This window comes from Alligator mississippiensis, chromosome 1 (assembly GCF_030867095.1).
Source record: "Alligator mississippiensis isolate rAllMis1 chromosome 1, rAllMis1, whole genome shotgun sequence".
Classification (NCBI taxonomy): Eukaryota; Metazoa; Chordata; order Crocodylia; family Alligatoridae; genus Alligator; species Alligator mississippiensis.
Genome location: NC_081824.1, coordinates 5,888,663 through 5,911,495, shown reverse-complemented (window position 1 = coordinate 5,911,495; position 22,833 = coordinate 5,888,663). Strand labels below are relative to the sequence as shown.

The 22,833-nt window shown below is 50.0% G+C and overlaps 1 protein-coding gene across 5 annotated transcripts in view; it reads right to left on the bottom strand.

Moving 5' to 3' along the window:
* The window catches only part of EXTL3 (exostosin like glycosyltransferase 3), a 193,374-nt gene that overhangs the window by 7,231 nt on the left and 163,310 nt on the right, over nt 1-22,833 (bottom strand). For all 5 annotated transcript variants that reach the window (XM_059728399.1, XM_019483814.2, XM_019483815.2 and 2 more), the window contains one exon: nt 3,275-3,402. In XM_059728399.1, coding sequence (XP_059584382.1) covers nt 3,275-3,402 — 128 coding nt within the window. The remainder of the gene's footprint in view (nt 1-3,274; nt 3,403-22,833) is intronic.

Below are 22,833 nucleotides of genomic sequence, written 5' to 3'. Positions count from 1 at the left end.
GCTCATTTGTTCACCCCCCCGTGGGGCTCTGCTGGGATTCCTGGTGTTTCTGCCACTTCCCCCCCTCCCAACCATTAGGCCAACCCAGCCCTCTGGCCGAGGGGAGCTGGCTGCCTTCCCCACCTGCCCTAGCTCGCTGGTTGTACACCAGCAGTGTGCTCTCGTTGCAAAAAAAAGCCAACAGCCTCCTGGGTTGTATTAACAGGAGTGCCGCTTCCAAATCAAGGGCAGCAATTCCTCCGCTCTATTCAGCACCGGTGTCCAGTTTTGGGCCCAAACTTCAAGAAGGATGCGGACGGGTTGGGAAGAGTCCAACCAAAATGATTAGGGGCCTCGGAGGCATGACTGCCGAGGAAAGACTGAAAGAACTAGGGTTATTTAGTCTGCAGAAGAGGAAGAGGCTGAGGGGGGATTTGATAATAGTCTTCAAATACCTGAGGGGTGATTACAGCGAGGATGGAGATGGCTGTAGGGGACAGGACTAGGAAGAACAGCCTCAAGCTGCAGCAAGGGAAAATTAGTCTGGAAATTAGGAGGAACTTTCTGAGCGTGGTTCGGCATTGGAGCAGGCTGCCTGGAGAGGTGGTGGAGCCCCCACGCTTGGAAGTTTTCAAGAACAAGTTGGAGAGACGCTTAGCTGGGATGGGCGAGTCAGGGATGATCCGGTCTTGAGCAGGGGCTGGACTAGATGATCTCGTGAGGTCCCTTCTGGCCCTACTTTCTTAGGATCCTTATAAACAAGAGGCCGAGGCGCTCACCCCAAGCTGATACCAGAAAACCAAGCAAGCAATAAAGTCTGTTATCAGTCTCCTGTGCCAGCTGTCACCCTGGGCCAAAGGGATGCTGCACAGTCCCCAGGAGAGACTCAGGAGGCGAAGGAAGCACTCACGACCTCCTGTGACGAGAGCTCAGCGTCCATCAGAACCGGTTTCCCTGAGCTGACCCGGGTAGACCAAGCCTTGGCTGGGATGATGTGGTTGGGGCTGGTCCTGCTTGGAGCAGGGGGTAGGACTAGATGCGACCTCCTGAGCTCCCTTCAACCCTCATTTTCTAAGTTGTTGTGCAGGAGGCCCCCCTGGATGGTGGAAAGGGAGAGGTGTCAGCACCTTGGAAGGGGACTAAAGCCATGAATGAGGGAAGAGCTTCTCTCAGTACCCACCTGTGCTGGACTGGCATCAGCAGCACAGGAGCTACCCACCTAAGACTGATTCCCTATACAGAGGTGTCACCCTCACCTGGGGTCCAGGCCTGGTTTTGGACCCCAGGGTCTCCTTGCATGCTGGATCTGGCCTGGGGCATTGAGTAGTGGCTCCTGTGCTGTGGTGGCAGTCACTACAGGGGCAGGAAGGCAGCAACAGGGAACCTGAGCGCAGTATTGCATGGTCCGTGCTTGCCTTCCTACTGCCAAGGGCCATGTCCATCAGCACCCTGCCTGCCCCGGCCACGTCCCCAAGCTCCGTGGCCTGCCCACAGCCCCGCAGGCCAGACGCAGCAGCTCCACGGGCCGGATCTGACCTGCGGGCTGCACATCCAAGGCTGCATGGAAACTTTAATGCAGCCTGTTAATGACTAAGTAGAGACTATCCCAGTCCCCCTTACACGAAATGCTCAGAAGTATTAAAATGAAGGCTCTCAGTGGGTTTAAATAATGAGCAGCCAAAATAAGGGAGAGATTGGTAGCACCCCGTGTTTAGAGTTGTCCAACATTTCTGATGATGAGGCTCCGCTCTCAGCAGCCGATGCGTTTGCTGAATTTGGTCTGGGCTGGAATATTTTATGCTACATGGTCTTCCTCTCACCAACTTTTTCTTTTTTTTTAAATTTCCATTCAAAGTTGTTTCCAAAGCCTGGAAGAAACTTGGAAGTGACCAATCTCTGCAATGCCTTGGCACTCCCCTGCTTTGAAGCAAAAACTGGCAGCGTGCATCCGCCCCCCTCCAGCGCTAGTTCTCAGAGGATGACAACTTGTCTCTGAGTTCATGGCTCAGCGCCTCTAAAAATCCCAACTCTGCTGATGGCCAGCGTGGGCATCAATGGTACACAACAGAGTGTCTACTGTATATCATTATTTCTATTGTGTACACCGTGCACAAGATGGGGGTAAGACGGGGAAGAGTGCCGGGAGAGGGGCTGATGCTTGTAGGAGCCTTGGGAAACTGGAAAGCAGGTAGTGAAGGAAGCAGGGGCTTCGGGGCCAGGCACGTGGAGAACCAGACACGGTTTGCATGGGATGCTTAGTAACTCAGGGCTGGGGCGGCTCACTTTTTTCTCGGTGCCCGACACGAGACCCTGGGCCCTGCTCTGCCGAAGCACTGAGCGCTCACTGCTGCAATTGAAGTCCATGAGAGCTGGGCTTCGAACGGATACAGCACTACACAATTATGCCCCATGAAAAATGAAGTCGGAGGCATCTCAGACTGGGCAGCCCAAATTAGCTGACACTTTTGACCTTCGCCTCTGTCTCAGCTTGCAGAATAAGGAAAATGCCTCCCTCCTGACTCCCTGCGCGCATACACATCCCAGGGTGTTGCAATAAATCCACCCCTTGTTTGTGAAGCTCTCAGGTCCTAAAATGAAGCAAAAAGCCCATGAGGAAATGAATAAATCTTCCTCCAGAGCAGGGGAAGAGTACTGTGCAGGGGACCATATGGGGGACGCCGAAGAGAAAACCTAAGCACTGATCAGCTCCCCATTGAGCAAGTGTTGCCCTGTCTGGCCCTGAAACAAAGGAGGGGTCCTGCGGAGAACAGAGCACGGCATCACGTCACTGAAGATGATGCACAAGCACAGCGGTCCATAGTGGCACTAGGCTCTGGCGTTCCCTATTGTCAAGCCCTTCACTTGGTAAATGAATAATTGTCTTTCATCTTGGGCTTGGAGGGTGTGCGTGGATGTGTGTGAGAGACAGAGAGAGAGACGCTTTCTGCATGTAGCTCCTTTCATCCACAGATCTCAAAGCCAATGCATGAGCATTCATTTAGCCCCTAGTTAGGAGCCTCAGCGCCGAGCAACTCTGGACGAGCTGTGTCGAGAGAGAGCAGCAGGTGCTCAGCCGCTCTGAAAAATCAGGACGTGCATTCAATAGCGGCGATGAATATTAAGCACCCGCTTGTCAAACCACCGGTCTGCGCGACTTGCCCCAAGGAAGCCAGGAGCGCAGGCAGGAACGGCAGCTCACCTCCCTCGATACCAGCCCCTGGCTTTAACCATCAGACGGCGCTGGAACAACCAGCGACCCCACTCCCCCGCACGCGTCCCCGTTTCTACCACTCACCGAAACCCGAACATGATCTCGTCGTGGCGAAGGTGGGCATCGTCATCTATGGAGAGAATGGCCTCCGTCTCGATCTCGTCCCATGGCAGGAACCGGTTGTTCAGGCTGTTCTTCTCCGTGCGGACGACCTAGCATGCAAACACATGGCAGCAGTTATAGCGACGCGCTGCTGTAACGCAGGCAGAGATGCAGCCCGTCTCGGCTGGGCATGGGAACATCACTCCACGCGGAGGTTTTCGAGACCACTGCGGTCCGATGGAGTCAAATCCTCGGGCTGAGGATCTAGCCCCAAAGGATCGATGCTACATGTGACGTTTAATTGATCGTTGCCTGAAAGCTCCCTAATGCAGGGGAGGTCACGTCCCGACAATCACAGCAGCCCCTTCTGGCCTTAACACGCGGGAATCGGAGATGAGAAGGAGCTACTTGAGCAGCCGCTGGAGGACTGGGTACCGTGATGTATTTTCCAGTGCTTTGTCTTAACTGCATTGTGGGCTTAAACTTTCATCCCTTCCCCTGGGAGAGGAATCAAATCTAAGACATTTCCAGGAAACTGCTCCAGATAATCATCCTAAAGTTTCTCTTTCGTACATTCATCCCTAGCCATACACCTTTGAGTCCAGGCTAAACTTTGCCCTCCGCTATTGATCCCACCCTTCAAATGAGAACCGCTGCCAAATACTCTTCCCGATTCACTCGGGACCGAGCTGCTACCCCCCTTCCCCCGGCTCTCTTAGGTCTTTCCTTAGAAGTCAATCACGCCAACCCTTTAATCAGTTTTGCTGCTCTCTGAACAACTTGGCCGAGGCTAAAAAAGCAAGTCTAACCTGGCGTAAAAGAATGTGGCATCGCGGCAATAAAACTCCATTAAATAAGATTACGTTTGATCATATAAAGAACCGCGCCGAAACCATTAAGGATAGAAAATATTTGTATCGGGGATCTGCATGACAGCTGGTACGATTAAATCCCCATGTAAAGCCAGAGTTAGTGCTTGCGTCTGTCAATAGCTACAGGGAAAAAAAATGGACCATTCAACAGGAACACATTAAAATATTTCACTGAAGCTCTGTCAAAGCATGAACAATTTATTGCAGAGAGGCGAACAAATTATGCAACTAAAAGCCAGAGCGTATCAAGGCCAGCCCCGAGCCAGCCGCTTTCACGCGATCCTGGAGCTGCCGATCCAATTAATCCGCAGAGGAGAATATGGATGCTCGTCAAACGCAACGCAGGGAAGAGGGGAGGCGGAGAAGTGCCGTGCCGAGTCTAGCGTTGGGGTCAAACCGAGCCGGAGGACGGTACCGTGAACACGTACCATCTCCTGGGGGGCAGCGCTCCATCAGCTGGTATTCGAGAAGATACCAGGGGATGAGAGCTGGAAGAAGCGGTAGGGGATGAGCACTGGAAGAGAGGATAGCGACTTGATGAATTCATTCAGGGAGGGCCTTTTTGGCAGAAGAGACGAACAACCGAATGGCCGAGGCCCGGTGCTGGGGTGACTTCACGCCAGCCGGTGAGCAGAGGAGGGAGAAGTTATGAAGGGTAACGCTTGGCTCCCTGTTTCCATTGCCTCAAGTCCAGCAGAGGGTTGTAAGAGAGGACCTCCCGTGTGTGAAACAACGCGCAAGAGAAAGGAGTTTGCTCGGCCTCTCGGAGGCTGGAGAGAGACAGCTAAATGGGAGACGGGGAGGGTCTGGGCTGTGCAGCCTGGGGACGGGGAGGACAAGGTCTTGGAAGAGCGACAGGCTGTGGAAGCGGCTTGGGGGTGCCAGGCAAGAGAGGGGCACAAGTCCTGGACGATACCCTCCGGCTGCAGGTCTGGGTGACACGGAGAACTGCAAAATTCCCATGTGCTGGCACTGGCCGGCCTTTCATCTTCGCCGACAACTGGGCAGCTCATGCACGAGCGGCGCAAGTTCCTCTTGGAGCCGTTTCCACGAAGGGCAGGAGCTTCGCCTACACCAAGGAGACGTGACCTGGGACAGACTCGAGTGCAAGATTTACAGAGCGACCATGCACAGAAAAGCCCGAGCTGTGCAGACCCTTATTTGCACGGGCTCAGGCGAATGGGATTTACTGGGGCTCCAAACACTCACGGCCAATTGACCTTTTTAACGTAGAGCCGTTAACCCCCATTTCCGGCTCTTTGATCGTTCATCAGCCGATGCCCAGTGACAATTACAGGATCACCACTTTGTTACGTGGATGCGCAATGGCCTTTGTACGCTTCCTGCCTCCGACACATTGCAGGCTCCCTCCTTCTGGTTCAAACACAAGCAGCCCGGCAGCTTGGTCCATCTCGTGTGCCAGCTCTCGACTGATTCGGAGTCGGCGTCGGGATCCTGCAGCTACTGCAAGAACCGCTCAAGAGAAGCTCCTGTAGTTTGCCACATCGGCCAGTCTCCCCCTCGCCCCCGTAAATAATGGCCTTGTATTCAGCTGGGACCTATTCAGCACCGCATGCATCTCAGCAATACAAACTGGCTTTCGCTCCCCGATAGATGTCGCATGCTGCATTTTTGCAGCGCACCTCATCTGTCCTGATGCCTTGCGAAACAACCCTTGATTTCTTAAAAAATCCTTTCCTCCTCTTTGCAACTCTTGTGCCAAATCCACCTAATGATTAGCACTAGGGCTGATATCATTCGGATACCGAAGGGAGGATGCCCATCAGGAGACTGCAGCTCACGAATACAGTGGTGTCTGCACGTGAAGCCTGAACTCACTTGAGTCGATGACTTTTTTCATTGCTTTTTTCTATCTTCTTTAGCACCCAAGTGTGTTAGATGCTCTACAGACCAGGCAGCCTGCGTGCGGATGGTGGACATATGAAAGGAGAGGGAGGAGAAGCACTGGTGAAACAGTTTTTTCTCCATCCAGAAGCAACAACGGGTGGATCTGTTTATTTTTCAGATACTTCCTGACCCAGAAGCCGATGTGAAGACCCTGGAGCAGCATGCAGGGAGTATCCTGGGAGAGGGGTCAAAGCCTTTCCTCTTCCACCACTTGCAAGGGGCGCAGGACCTGGACCCTGCACCACACTGATGGGGAGCCCTTACCCAGTGCAGCCAGGTACTTCAAATGTTTGTAGGCTAGGCATGAATTAGTTCTGGCCCAGCACTAAAGGCGGATGTGAGAGGGGATTTACCTGAAGCAGTTTCTATGTCAAGCCTGGCAGTCTGGCTCCACCCAGCCTCGATGCAGGAGCAAAATTCAAACTTGGGTTTTAGATAGGAAGTCCCCTGAAGACTGAGGCTGTTTGCCTTGGGGAGACTGGAGATAAGACCCACTTCAAAAACTTTTTAAGGAGATGCCTGGACTTGTGGCACGCTCAGCAACCACTTTCCTGAGGCTGGGCCCATGACAAGACTTGGAGAAAAAGATGGCAACCCGAGGCAACAGGTGCGTGGTGCTGTACAAAGCGGGGGTCTGGGCTCAGAGGGCATTAAGGGAGATTTTTCATGACTTTGCTGCTTGGTGCCCCTGCGTTAAGACAGTTGGACCGGATAAAGAGGCCGAGAGAAACGCAGTCCAGCGCAGAACAGAATCCCCTTTATATTCATTACGAACCAAATTCTGCCCCATCGCCAGCAGGGATTTTTTTCTGATCGTTTCGAGATACGGTGCCATCCAGCCCTGACCTCTAAGGTGCGTGTCACGGTGATGGCATAGACTACTGATCATGTAGCCTGCAGGGTCATGCTTACTGATGGCCTAGGCCAGGGGCAGGCAATTATTTGGGCTCACAGGCCACATAGGCAACTCCGGGGAGCTGTTGCAGGCCGGTCAGCCCCATCTCCTCCACCAGCCCGGAGCCCACGTGTCCTGTGGCTTCTCCCCGCCACTGCCACCATGCCCAGCAGCCGCCGAGCGCATAGCCCCAGCCCCGACCCCGGGCGCGTCCAAAGAAAAAGAGCTCAGGAGCGTCGTGCTTTCAAAATCGGCTTGCTCTGGGCTTACCTTTGCTCCAGACACATTTATAAAGGATATAAACACCGTACGTGCACGTTTCTGGAATTTCATTTTTTTGCCAACGAAACTAATAAATACTCTTCTTTTCATTTCAATATTTTACATAAATCCAATCTAATAGCTCTAGTTGCTCGGTGCCCATTATAGACCAGGGAATTTTATCCATTAAAAAAAACCACACACAACAAAACCCTCAGATATTAAACACAAAAACCGTTGCTGATAAATGGTTGCAGTTCGACACTGCACAGCACAGGAAAGCAAGTAAAACCGAAACACAGGAACCATGCCCTTTTTAAGTAAGGGCGTTGCTCATGCCATTAACAACTACGTTAGGTACACGGTAAATAAAATTACCAACGATTCCAGCTTTTACTTTCGCATTTCCAGAATTTCACGTGTTTGGTGGCTGAGTCTAATGCATTTTGCATGTATTGTTATAACGAGGCAACCAGTTTTGCTTGAGAGTATTTAAGATGTAAGCTACTTGTGGATCAATAACTTTGAAGGATGCGGTGGGAACCGTTGATCGAATTACCCGTTGTTTTCCTGCAAGTTTACTGAGCACCGCGACATGGATTGAGTCGATGGAGAAGTCAAAGCAGATCTTGGTTAATGCAGCTGCAATTCATGGTTCCAGTGGGAAAAACAAATCAGCTCTCGTGAACCGGCGTTAAGCTGCTACTCTAGAAAATGTACAAAGATGCTCCAAGAATCACTGGCTTGAGCATCCCGGCCCTAGGAGATAGGAGCTGCACCAAAGCAGCACCGTCGGCACTGGAAACCGGGCGGGCAACCTCAGCTACAAGGCCGACAATGAATGTCATGGAGTTGCTGTGCTGGAAACGGAGGACTACACCGTGCTACGCCTGTAAGAAGGGCTTCCTTCCCCACAGTCTACCACCAGGCCATCTTACAACAAAGGCCATGCCAGGGAATTAGTACTGAACCTCTTGCACCGTGATCTCAGATTAACTAAAGCTTTGCCTCTTGGAGAATTTTGCATTTTCAGATGTCAAACCTCAGTCTTTGCTAGATTTCTAGCAAGCCCAAGCTCGGTCCGTTTGGCTTGGAGGGGCTCACAGCCAAGGCCGAGAGATCCCAAGTGACCAGTGGAGCCGTGTAGAAAGAAGGGCGCTGCATGCCTCCAGTTCCCAAATTTAACCCGCACCTGCAGTCGTTCCTTGAGAGCCATGTGCTGGACCTGCTGGCATCGAACAGCCTTTCTGCAGTCAGCCCGTTAGCGCGCAGAGCGATCGTGCTACAAGGGGGAAAGACTTCAGGATACACTTAGCCCTTTGGCCTTTTAGAGGACGTGAAAAGTTATCAAACCCAAAATACCAAGAGGAAACACCCAAAACGTGGCAGGTCTGGGGATGCCTCGTCCCAATGCCCGGGTTGCTCCCAGAGCGGGGGGTGGCGGGGGTACAGTCGCACCCCACTTTAATTCCTGGTCCACCCAAAGTTTAAAACCAACTGCTTGGCAGCAACGGCAACATTTCTAGCCAGGCACTGACTTCATGGCTCATTATGATCTACCTGATTCCTTCTAAACTCTTCACTCCGCAGGTGTTACCAACCCGCTCTGCTTTTTAAGCGTCTTAAATGTTTCACTACTCATGCTAACCTTGCTTTGGCAAATCTCCCGTGCGCGAGCTGCTCCTTATAATGTAGCTCCCGTTTCACAGCCCTGGAGATGATTTTTAACTCTAACTAAAAACTTTAACTAAGGTGTGGAAATAGCATTCAGGGAAGCATCGGATGCATTGTCCAGACTCGCAGAAGGGTTATATTTTGTTTTATGAACAGGAAAGCGATGCACCTTTCATCCTAATAACTACGGCGCTAATGAAACAACACCTTTCGATTCTTTTTTAGCCTGGTCCGTTGTGCGTGTTTTAGACGTAACATAGGAATAGCAAAATTATGGACGTTCCAATCAAACGATAGTTGTTTTTGTTGCAAACAAACCGACGAATAAAGCCCTAGGCTCCTAGCACATTAGTAAAGCTTTTAGTTTCTTTTCAGCTGGAGAAAAAAGATGGTGCGTGTATGCAACGAGGCACCACATCATCGGCGTCCCGCTTCTTCCAAATCCCAAATCTGCCCGTGATGGCCCCGTACACACTCCCTAGAGAAGTACCAGAGCCGGACCATGAGCGGTGGTTCACAAAGGAGCCCTCCCTGCATCGTTCCCTGGTCCTTTCAAACCCGAGCTTCTGAGCCTTGCAAAGGACGTTCAGGGAATTATTTTCAGCCAAAGTTTTTCCTGACCTTGTACTACAGACACGGAAGTCCCTTCCAGCTCCTACCATCTGCTAAGTGGTCAAGCAGGGTTGGCTATTCTTGCTATATATATGCAGTATTAGCTTTGACTTTGAATGTGTACGTTGTGTCCATGAACCATGGAAATGGATGCATCATAAATTACGAGACAGAATTGTACAGAAATCCAGCCAGGTCTTTAGGGGAACTTCTCTCCTCCTGCTTAAGTGACTAATTGTGTCAGAAATGTCATCGACTTAAAAAAAAAAGAAAAAAAAAAGGAATGTTAAAAAATAAAAATCCCTGAATCAAATGCTATCTCCTCAAAGGTTTTTAAATTTCAATGGGACTGTAAAAAAGAGCCCATTGAATTTGTCGGGCATGAAATGGACATTACCGGTATAAAACGTGTTCTGTAGCTTATTGGGCTGAATGGAAAAAAGGAAGGTTATTACGGCAGCAAAGTAAAAAGTCAAGGTCTATACTCAGAGGGCATTAAGAGAGATTTTTCATGACTTAGTCATAAACTTAAAATAAAACTAAATGACACTCTGCCCTTCCAAAACACTTTCCACCAGGGAATCACAAGGCACTTCCTTCATTTCAATGAGTTAATCCCTTCCCAGGCTTCATGCGGGTGGGGGAGTAAAGGGGACAAGCAGATACCCCGCTGGCTCAGCATCCCGAAACAAAAAGACAAGGGCAGACGTGGTCTTGTGCAACTGGACGGCAGAGATTCAGAGATTTTAAGGACCGAACACCTGATTAGATCAGCAAGGTGTCAACCTTTTTGGCAGGTGTACCACAAATTCACCCCACATCCTCCCCGAGCGCCACTCCAATCCCTGTCCCTTACCTGATCCGCTGCTCTGCTTTCTGCTTCCTGCCATATGTGCCACACAGAGAGGCTACCCGCGCTACTTGTGGCACCTGCACTTCAGATCGGGCACCCCTGGACTAGGTCATCCCGTTTGGCCTCTTTTATAATCCCAGGACCTTTAAACGGACCAGCTTACCCTATATTGTTGTTAAAGGTAAATTGAGCAGCTTACCCCAACTTAAAGGTAAGCTGAGCAGCTTACCCCAACTTAAAGGTAAATTGAGCAGCTTACCCCAACTTAAAGGTAAGCTGAGCAGCTTACCCTATATTGTTGCTGGTCAACTTAAAGGTAAGTTGAGCAGCTTACCCCAACATTTGCAACTCCCCAATTGTCTAATCAGTAAACCCAGAGCCAAAACCTTCATCCAACAAAGCACTAGTGCACATGCTCTACTTAAAGCACGTGAAGCCAGTGGACTACTCACTGCCTTCAAATTAAGCACATGCTCTAATGCTTTGCTGGGCCGGGGCCACAGAGCACGAGCCCTGGGACAACACCGAAGTTTAGCAGCCACCATTAGGGGAGGCAATTACATGATAACGGGTTGATGAAGTTACTCGGGGCATGAAAGAACGAACGATACCAGTTCCACAATGGGTCCGCCACCGCTATGTTCCCAACACGCAAACCACAGGCATCACCTCCATGCAAAAATGCAAAAGAAGGAACACCGCAGTACCATGGGTACAAAACAGTGCATGACTTTTGGCTGCCTTTTTCATGACTTCTGGCCTTTCCCTGGGGTTTTTCTCTGCCACTTGCTGTGACGAGAGTCAGCTTTCCTCATAAAAAACAAATGCAGAGACGACTCTCATAAAGGGAAGCGTCTCTGCTGTCAATTAAACCCACCCACTGTGTCATCCTGCAGAAATGTCACCAAGTCTTGGCTCCAAATAATGAATCCCACCCAAATAGCCGGCAGATTTAAAAGATGAGCTGCGGTTGTCAACAGGTCGGGAAATATCCCATCAGAAGTTTCTGATGCTTTCCAAGGACAGCGGGTCACCGCACAGCACTCGACTTTCACCGCTGTCCGTGCCTCTGAAAACGCACCAACCTGCGCCGTTAAGCAAAACCCTTCAATCATATCAATCTGCTCCTCTGGTCATCCGTAGCTACATTATCCCGATCGATTTTAAAAAGCACGCGCAGATGTAGCCACGTCGAGATTGCGATCCAGGGTTTGTTTAATGACAGCTCCAAGTAAACCCAGTGCCAATATTTACATTGCATAGAAATCCAGTCCAATCAATGTTTTGCTCCAATCTTCCCAGTGTTGTAGTGAGGTTTTACACTTCAGCTTTAAAGTAAGTGTCAAGTATAATTCGATGGTGAGAATATGAAGAGCGTCTCTGCCCTTGGAGAAAACCTGACAGCTCAACCGAGCAAGTTACACTGGCTCCCCGACAAGAAGTGAGCTGTACAGCAAACCACGAACTTTGGTGCTGAAGAGGCAGTTCAGTCGCTGCAAAACCGTTCATGAAGTCGACAACAACTCACAGAAAAGCTTCAGCTAAGGGGGAAATGGGCACAGTGGCTGCTGGCTCCTATCTAGCTTCTTGTCCCTTGTCACCCCAGGTCGTTTTCTGCAGAGCTGCTGCCCAACCAGTCAGCCCCAGCCTGTCCCGGTGCAGGGGACCATGACCCTGGTCCATTTGATATAACTAGTTAATATTCCCTAGAGCAGAGATGTTAGCTTGGGTATCCCACTTCTTAGGCAATGTCCTAACCAGCAGGCTACAGACTCCCCCTCACCTCCTTATCCTCTGTTTCAATGACTGTAAAGGCGACAGGGGACTCGGAAGTGAATCTTCCTCCCATCGACACACTAAGTTTTGTTGAAATGATCAGTTCACCTCGCGCTGTAGATTCAAAACCCTTCAGGGGAGAGAAACACAACGACGGACTCCCCCATCCTGGGCCAGGGAGATGACGACGCTTTGTGAACGTCCCCTTCGTTCCGTCAATTCTCTTCCAACTGACCCCAATGCCACCAAAAACCCCCAAACCACCCCGTCTTTCCTCCCTCCACAAATTATTCACGTGGCTCTATTATCACATGAGCCAACACACAGGGAAGTAGGGCTGGAAAAGGGCTCGGTGCGCTCACCTGGTTCCTGCCCCCGGCTCAAGGCAGGACCGAGCATCCCTGAAATGACTAATCTGCACTAGAAAAAGAGTGCGGTAACATGCGCCAGAAGACCTGGCCCTCTTCATTGTCATACCTCGTAGCAGGCTATGGTAAAACCTATGGTTCCCATTAAATGGGAAGGAGAAATTATTTTTTTCCTAGTCTGAAAGCACCCCAATCTACACTGGGCCGTACCTTCGGCTTTTTGCCACCTGGGTACGCTCCACCAAGTAAAACGGATGTGGCCTTCGAACAGTTTGACTGCAATGTGGTAGCTACGGCCTGTACGTGGCATTCTCCCATTCCCCAAGGGCTGGCTACACAAAACAGCTCTTGCATTTTCCACTAACAGTGGTGGCATCACAGTGGGGGGCAACGTGACCTTGCCATAGTGATTTAAGGTGAGTAACTGGGAAGAAAGGTTGTTCTGTACACCACTCTTCTGAAAGAGCCACGAGTGTCTGCAGACAGGCAATCACCATCACCAGTTTGAAGGATGCAGAGGTCACAGGAGTCATGCAAGGTTGGGGCAAAAAATTAGAAAGACAGATCAGATCTTATGACGCCTATGAACTAGCTACTAGATAACACTCCCAACTTCCTCGCTGCCCTGACATACCCTCGGCAAACTGAGGGCCGTCTGCAAGATGCTGCGTCTCAGGGGACGCGTGTCAGTCAGAACAGGCATGCTCGTGCACACAAAGCTAAAGGCATCTCGGTCTCCTCTCTGAGCACGCTGCCTGCTCCTTCTGCAACCGAGGGGTTGCATCAAACCAGGAATCCCTTTCCTACAACGCCCGCTGGGGAGGCAGCTGCCTATGACAGGAATCACTCCAAAGAAACTACGGCAGCTTCGAGGCTGTGCAATTCTTCTAGGGAATAGCTGTCAGAGCATATATGCACCAGCCTGGAGGAAAACAAGCAGGAACTGCAGCCCATTGGAAGTGGGTACTGTGGACTTCAAGCTCGCTGGGCTGTGACTGCACTGCAGTGAGTTTTGGGGAAGAAGAGAGGTTCTTTGCAGGCGTCTAATGATAGCAGTGTTTTAGGGGAGGACTGCCCTTACCCTGCCATCTTCTGCTGCCTGTTCTGCCTCTCCAAACAGGCCTTTGCTCCTGTAGCTGATTTTAAAGCTGTTGGAACACGCTTTATCTGAAAGCCTCGTCTAAACTGGGGGTGGGGGTCTTGGTACCTGCGTACGCTCCTGGAGCCGAGAGATGAAGTTGTGATTTGCACCAGTATGGCTCACCCTGGTTTCCAGTAGAAATCCTAGCTCCAAGGAGCTTTGCAAAAGGGCTTTTCCAGAAGCCAGACCACTAACAGCCCCCCAAGGCTGAAATGGCCAGTGTGAGCAAGGTCTAACATCTCAACATCTTTCAGCTTCGAGGCAACTTGTGCTTTTTCATCCCAAAGGAGCGTAGTTGGCTTTGGAGTCAACCCCAACATTTCCTGACAGCTGCCGGCTACAGGAAGAAAGCCCTTGAATCCAGATGTTGACGTGGATTCAGCTGGATGCCTTGATTAAACACAGTTGAAAAGTCAAGGATCTTCTGTGAAAACAAAGGAAGACGAGCAGGGCAGCTGAGGCCAGCCTGCTTAAGAGGACATTGATGCTGAAGTCCCGGTGACGCTCGTGCTCCCCTTTCTAGGTCCAGTCCTGGAAACTGAACCAGTTCTTAAGAGGACGGGAAAACCTTTGCCCTTAAAGGCAGAACTGGAAATCAGCACCTTGCTTTACCACCTCAACCGCCTGGGGTGGGGTGGAAGAACATGTCATGCATCCGAACCTTGGCTCGCCAAGTATTGGCTCCTCATCTCTGCAAACGCTTGGCTGTGCGCTCAACTTTCAGCCAGCGTTCAACTTTCATTGACTTGTATGAGCTTGCAGCTGAGCAGACATTTAAAGGCTTTGCTGAACCGGCGCTGCTCCCAGCAGGCACCACTCCGCTCGGCCAAATTTACAGCTCTCGGTGCCAAGGATGCCGCTGGGGAATCAGCACGTAAATCTGAGTCTTGATTACAACCACTGCACGTGTCTGCACAGGTTAGAGGATGTCCCACAAAGGTGAAGATGAGCAATAAATCTGGAGCCCGCATTGCTCCGCTCTGGCCAGCAGAGGGGGACCCCGGGCAGGGCAGACAGATGTTGCACCTCTGGCTAAGGTGGGGGCTAACGGCGTGCAGACAGGGAAGGGAATGAGCCCGTGCGATGCAGAGGGACCTTCTAATAGCTCCCAAGGGATCTGCTATTATTTAAATATGCATCGCAGGCTTAGGAGAAGGCCTTTGGAGCTGTATGCCAAGTAGCAAACAAAGCTCCCGTGATGCTTTGCTAGTTTCCAATAAGTCAGGGGCTCGGCTAATCTTTCTCTGACCTTTAGCACGGGCAGGTATTTTTAAAAACCGCTTCGTAAGGTTTTTTTCCTCCAAACTGAAATTAAATGAACTCTGTTGGTTGTGCCGTACACTTTCTATATCACCTCTTTTAAGGCTGCCAGAGGGCTAGCAGCAAGAGTGCTTTGTGTCACCGGGGATGTGGCACTGTTGCTGTGTTTCTCCTTTGGAGATAAGCCCATGAAAGCGAGCTAATTTGACAGGGTTATAGGCTGTAAATAAATTAGCCATAAAAGAACTGTGCAAAGCCATATGCTGAGCTTGCTCCACTTAAATTGCCGCAGTAGACCAAAGATGGGTAGCACATGCTTTATGTCACTAATTTTACAGTCCAAAGCAATAAACTGGTTGACCCAGGTTGGATTCGTCTTCCAATACAAATTAAAACCTACCTCTCCAATGGGGCCTCACTGCTTGATGGTAAATTCTACGATATTTTCTATGATACCATAGACATTTCTTTTAATAGCACAATTAACACCTTACCATGAATATTGCCAAGCTGGGATATTTGCAAGAGTTTGTTATTTTACCAGGAGGGGATGGTCTTCCGATTACCAGTATTTGTATTTAGGCCAGGCTGAATGGTACAAGCACTGGGAAGACGCAGGTGCTAAATTATTAACCCAGAATATAGGACTTTTTGTAAAAAGCAAGAACTGTCAATTTTTTTTATTTTTTTGTATTTTTTTGTTGAGGGATGACATTTTGCTGCTCTCCAGGTTGAGATGAAAGCATCTGCCGAAGCAGGAGGCTGTTGGGAAATGGCAACCACTGTGACGTCATTCCCTAAATTAGATTTGCTGTGCTAAATAGACCACTCCACAGAGACCATCTGAACCATTTTCCCCTAACGTGCTGTACAAGCAGTGGAAAACTGCAGAGGGAGAGATGGACACCTAGGCTCTCCTCCACACATAGCCCATCAATGCCAGAACTGCTCTTGTTCGACTCTGGCTCGTCGTATCCCCACCAGCATCATAAAGGGCTCCATGATCCCACCACCTACATGTACACAGAGGCAGGGCATGGATAGTCTTTCAGTGGCATTCCTCCTAAAAAGCCATGACAAAGGGTAGGAGACAGATATTGTTACTGATGGGGACAGAGATGGGACTTCTGCAAGGCCGTGCATACTTCCTGAGGATGCTTCTCCACCAGAGACCCGAACAAGCATCCCAGGGGACCCCCAACTTACGCTGGCGTTTCTGGTCCTGGGCACGTGGCAGATTTCCCCACCTTTCCCTGTGCACTTGCTTTCCTCTGATGGACTTATGCTTGAGCACACATTGGCACTGGTAGTATAAACTGGTCAGAGCACAGGGTTGGTAGTATAAATCTGTGAAAGTATAAACTGGTTACCGGTAGTATAAACCTGTCTAGCATAGCGTTGTCAACCAGACAGGGGCACGGGCCAGATCCAGCCAGGTTACTAGCTGGCAACTGGACATTTGGGGACGTGGCCGGGGGAGTGGCGTGTCACCGTATGGTCCACCATCACTGGTCCCACCGCCCCATGGTCCAGGTAGGTATTTGTACCGCAGCCACCCCTGGAAGCTGGGCAGATAAACCATTTGAGCGTGTTTGGATAAAAGTGTTCACTTTCATAACCTTATTTTTGAAGCATCTTCCCCTGGCAATTCTTTACCTTACTTCTATACATTTCTCGTTCAGGATGGAACCGAGAGTTACCGTTATTGCCTTTCTCGTTTATTAATAAGTCTATGTCTTCCCTTGTGAAGCCTCTTCCCCTTGATACAGTTACAAAATCCTTTCTTATGCCCCTTAACCAATTTGGCTAGAATCACCCTTTTTTTTTGTTGCTATGCTTAGCTACCTCCAATTTCAGCCCGTTTCCACTATTTCAATTAAAAGAGGATTTACCGTCTAATTTAGGATCACATCTCCAGAGGTGAAGTCGGAAAGAAATTCACTGGCAGGGTATTTAGTTAAAATGCTAATCAAAGATAGCAGACTGCCTACAAATTGACAGAAGAGAGGCATTTCAAAATACGTGCAATTAAATAGCGCAACGTACAACCGATATAAATGATTCCCCGGTGAAATTACCACCACGCGAGAAGATGCAGGTTTGTAACCCTCTGTTAGTCTGATCCTGCCACTATGCACACGGTGTTAGAAACCCTCACGATGCCTTTATGGTTATCAGCAGTCGCACGTTTGAAAAGGAGACGACCGCTTGTAACGGGAACAATACCTTGCTGTTTGTTTCTGCTGCCGAGCTCCTCTAAAGCAATAGTAAGGAGAAGGGGAATCCCGTGTTTAATTTGAACATCAAAGTAGTTTATGTATTTAATTAAGGAAATCTCAGTGCACTGGCTGCCTTGTTAGATTTACTTTGGCATTCTTCGGTTTCCAAGGGGGCGGTGGGATTACGTGTTGCCATTGACTGCTACGGTTCTCGAGGGCTTAAGGGGTTTAGGAGCAAAAGTGCCCCTGACTTTTCCATGGGACTTGAGCTCTAATCTCTCAGGCACCAAAAAAATCCCCCTGGTGTCATTTCATGAGTCTTTTTCCTTAGCTGAACTTCCAGCTGGACAGATGGTGTTATAAATTATACTGAAGCCAACCAGGAGCTTGCCTACCAGGCATCCCAGGGCAAGACGATGCCTTAAAAGTGATAATCGCACTGGGCGATGCATCTAAGGAGAGCCGACTGGATGTCCCAGCAGTCTGAGTAATGGCATCTGGTTTGAAAGGCCAGCGGTATCCCAAAGGAGTTCATGTCTGCTGGTTGTGCACTAAAGTAGACAAATCAATTTGATGCTCTCCGCTGAGGTGCAGACAGACAGACAGACAGACATTTGCCCCTTCACCCGCTGGAAACGCCAGCTACCAGCATCCTATTCAAAGATGACGTGGTCCATGGAGAGTGAATTAAACCCTTAGACGTGGCCCATTCAGGTCGTGACAGGGGCCAGTTGTTGAAGCCATGGAAGGAAGCCGGCACTCCTATGACCGATGCATGTATGGATACGTGCAGAAATGGAGCCGCGGACACCGCTACCCAGATGTTTGCAGTCTGCTGGAGGGTCCGACGCGTAGAAGCAATTTGCTAACACACAATTTCCATGGGCATTTGCTGTTGCATTTTGGCGGTGCTGTTACAGGCCACTGACTTGGCCGCTTTGTGCCTCTCATTCGCAGCTCCCCAAGGGACCCCCTGCGAGAGGTCGCACGTCTTCCAGTACAACCTTCTCCAGGGAGCAAATCTTTCCTCCACACGAGTCTCTCAGCTGCTTTTGCTCAACTTCTCCGGGGATGGCACCTCCCTACCTCCGCAGGCTGCCTACTGGGACTCGCTGTTACAAACCTTTGCTTCCAACTAACCTTAATTTTTCCTCCCTTTTAGGTTTCAACCCACTGCTTCTAGCCCTGCCGTTCTGACTTAATGTTTTCCCCTTTATGCTCTCAAAATATTCATCGGCAATTGCGGCGGAGACGGAGAAGACTCATAGGGCTCAATCACGTGAGGTCATTAAAGGGCTTATGGGAATTTCCAGACGAGCAGGGCCATTAACTCGGACGCTGCAGCCTTTGCTTTTCTCTGCTGAAGTGTCGAGTAAGGCTACAATATGCTGCTAAAACAGTTGGCGCGCTCCATCCTGGAAGCGTCTGCATTTCATCCACGAGTTAAACAGCCCTCGCACCTCCCTTCCCTAACTCACAGGACTGCTGTGAAGCTTTATCAAATGTTTACCCAGCGCTCCAAAAGCCTCCGATTGAAGCAAATTATTGAAGAATTTGTGCAAGGTCGGCCCTCGGGAACAAGGGCCCCTCTCCAAGAACAGCGGCCAAGGCACAGAAGTACAAAAACTGCAGCTACTGCTTCCATAACGCAATTAAATCAAAGCAGCAAAACAACAGGCTCGCCGTCCTACGAGTGCGGCAGATGGCTGTGCGCCGAAACACAACGGTGGAAACCAAATATTAGGTCTGGATCAGCCTCATTATTCCGAGTTTCTACGAGATTTATTTGTGCTTGAAAGTCCATCGCTAGGGTGACTTCCTGCCTTTCCTCTCTCGACAACTGTCCTTTTTTCCCTCTGGACTCTACGGACTAGGGAGAGGTTGCAGGCCAGACTGCATTGGGATCTGTTGTCCTGCCTTTTCTATGCAGAAAATCCTGCACCAGATGTGTGTAGCACAGAGGAGTTCGACCAGGAATTTCTGCCCAACGTTCACGGACAAGGAGGCGTTCGCTGAAGCTGATGGGACAAATACAAGACTTGCAGAAAAATTCATGCAATCGGCTTGGGGAACTCATTGGCACAGGACCTCAAAAAATAAAAAATAAAAAGGAGTGGGCATTTGTGTGAAAAAAAATGAGCCCTTTTAGAGTTCAGGTAGTAAATACAGACGTGTTTCTTCACTTCCAGAAGACTGGGAAGGGCCGCAGACCTGCCTCAAGGCATAAGGCGGGCTGGAAATTGGAGGAAGGAAGAAAACAGGTCTGGAGACAAGAGACCCCATCAGACCTACTGCAAAAACTCTTGCCCTTCTCTCTCAAGCAAGTGATCTTGGCCCAGGTGCTCTGAACCAGCCTGGCAAGCCCAGCATTTGCATTTTGCATACCCCCACCTCAGCCAGCACATAAAAGAGGATGACGGGATACTTGGGGGAAAAAAAAAATCTCACTAGGAGAAAAGTCCTTGGAAGAACTGCAAGGAGGGCAAAAGAAGAGCACAGCGATTTGAGAGCCCCCTTGGGGCTCTGGAGACCCCAGGGTCAGGTCCTTGCTGGCGCTCGTCACCTGTACACAGGGGAAAGACACGCATGACAGCGGGGTCGTGAGGATGGCATGGAGCCATCACAGAGCGGCTCCCCTAGCAGGGCCCTGGGAGAAGCGAAGACGAACACTGGAGGAAAAGTGCTCAGAGCAAAGTGTTATCACGTTATTTAAAAAAAAAAAAGTCCGATGAACTGAAGCCTGGCCCCTTGTTAGTGTTTGCTCTGGAGGAGCGGCCTTTAATTCACACGCTCGCAATCCCATTGAAAAGCACGCTGCTGGCCTCCTGTCTGCGAACGGCGTCTGGCAGCGCGAGCTCGGGGACGGATCTGAGCAAAGCCGTCACATCTCATCTGCAGAAGAGAGGGCACGGACGAACTGACGCGGCGTTCAGCCATCCCCCGAGGTCTCCGCTGCTTTTTGGGAGCGCCGGTTTCAGCAGAGCCGGCAGCTGCCGTGCAAGACCTGTTTGTCGGCGTTTAAAGGGAAATCATCATACCGACGTCCGTTTTCGAGCGGGACGGCACTCCCGCGCGCAATACGTGAGGGGCGGCCGGAGCAAGGGGGAAGTGCTGGAAACGGTCCGTCAAGCAAGTGCCTTCCCGGGCGGTTATTGGAAATAGCTTGCCCCTGTTCGCTCAAGTCAGGCTAAGCTCATCGTTCCCGCAATAGGCTCCCTGGCTGACTGCCCTGCTGTTTTAATTAACAGGCTTTCTTCAGCACAAATCCTTGGGCCCGTTGTGCAATTATTTCTTCAGCTGGTTCCTTCTCAGTTACTAGGTATCTGTCAAGCAGGATTTCCACAGCAGCTCGAAAACAAAGCCTCTAGCAGAGCAGTTGCCATTGTTTTTAAATTGGTTAAACTGGCTGCATTTCACTATTTTGAAAGTGTCACATTTATTTTTTGGCAGGTACGCAGGAAGCCCTGACGTGAACACGTGGCCTTCAGCCGTGCCGCTTGCAGGCCAGGACCCCGTGAAAAGTTCAGGAGCATCTGGCTGGTTAAGTGCTCGGATGCGAGACCTCCCTGCTTGAGGCTAGATGAAGCGTTGGTGAAAGTGGAGTATGTAGACCTCTTGCCTTTGAATCAGCGTGCCGGTGCGCTGTTGGGAATCGCTATTTCAAAAGAGACGAGTTCAGATGGGACGTCCATGAGTTCCTGATTACGTGCAACCAGTAAAAAAGACGTTTCCATTGTGCATACCTCCATTCCCTCGGCTCTCGGTTAACTTCACTCCTCATCCTAAGCTGGCATACGCTGGTCACCATGAAACAGCTGCTGTATCGCATCCCGAAGAACCCCAACGCTCAACGTTTCATACTCATCACTAGGTTTCAGAGTCAACAATGCGCTTCAATGAATAGGGGTGGGATAGGAGGCTAACCACAGCTCGGAGCCGCTTTTCCAGGCTCTCTACGTACTAGCCAAGCCACGAGTGCATCAAGTTTGCACTCAGAGAGGTTTCTTTTTTCCGCGCCCCCCATAAGAAAACAGGATTCATTAAGGTTTAAAGCGAGGGACCCAATAACACATGGTCTGATGCAAAGCTCTCAGCTGTGCCACCTCCCTCTGACCCTAAGTTTGTTAAGCTGTTTGGATCCTCGCAGATGAAAGGTGTCATATAAAAGGTAATATCTGAGAGTCTGAAGGGAATGAATATGCAGTGCTTTGCCAGCAAGTCAATCTTCAGTCCATTATCCACTTAGTCGGGCTCCGGCACGAGCCATTAAAAGGGGACTAGCACATGCTTACCCTGCTTTCTTAATCGGCACTTTATCCTCCGCTCTGTGCAGTTCATGGAAACGAAGCAATTTCGACCAGCTCTAAAACTGGAGAACAGAAGTTGGGACTTTCCTCCAGATCTCAATGAAATAAAGGAGAAAGGCGGGTTCACCAAATCGGGCAACTTTGCGTTGGACAACAACGTACCGAAGTCGTATTTCTGGGTATAAGGAACTAAACTTCTAACGAACTGGGACACGCAAATGTTTTCAGTGGATTTGCTGTCTGCTTGTGGGTGGGTTTCGCTGCAAAGCCAGCTCTTAATTTAGCTAGAGAGAGCACTGTAGTCTAGGCACCTTCCACGCATCGGTGGCAGCGGGAAAGCTGTGTTTTCTCCGGATCAGGTCACCCTGGAGGCTTTCAAGATTAACCGAGACGAACTCCTCTTGGAATGCAGCTTACAAATGGGAGAATATCTGATGCAGCGTAGATAATGCATTTAATCTGTTAACAAAGCAATAGCCATTCAGCGCGACCAAAGTCAATAACAAAACTATCTCTGCTAAGCCACGGGACTGGAAATTAGCACCCGAACGAACTTGAAATTACGAAGCTCACAGTGAACGCAAAACCATAACGAGGAAAAAAATCACCTCCTGTTGTGGGGAAAAAGGTCAACCGAGAATCGCCAATGCTTTACACCGCGTCCTTATTGGGACACCCAGAGTTATTGGGACATCCTTATCGCAAAGGAGCTGCAGAACTGGGGAGTTACCCGTTAGCATGCCGAGCTGTCCTCCTATGGTCTCTCGTCCTGAACAAAACGCTATGAAAGTGGGGCAAAGCGCCATGGATTACCCCTCATTGACCCTGGGGTAAGACTGTTTGCACACAAGTGAAATAGCTGATGTGCTGGGAATCCCTGCTTTCATTTAAACATCAGCAGTTTGTGTCCATGGCCAAAGCCTTCGCCACATCATTTTAAACTGGAGAACAAGGAGCAACGGTTGCAAGATGCAGCAAGGGAAGCTGAGGTTGGATATTAGGAAAAACTTTCTCACTAGCAGGGTAGTGAAGCACTAGGACAGGTTACCCAGAGAGGTGGTGGCGTCTCCATCCTTGAAGGTGTTGAAGTGCTGGGTAGACAAAGCCTTGGCTGGGATGATGTAGTTGGGGCTGGTCCTGCTTGGAGCAGGGGGTTGGATGAGAAGTGACCTCCTGAGGTCCCCTCCAATCCGCATTTTCTATGACACTATGAATTCAGTTGGGAGTCTGAAAAGAACAGGTTTGCAAGCTTTTCTGGCTGCCTACTTCCAGTACATGTGGGACTCTTTCTGGGAAGCCATGAGAAGATATATGCAAGGAAACAGTCTGGTGCAGGGTGGGGCCAACAATAGAAAAAGAAAAAAAAAAATGAGTCACCTATTCATCATGCGGTAT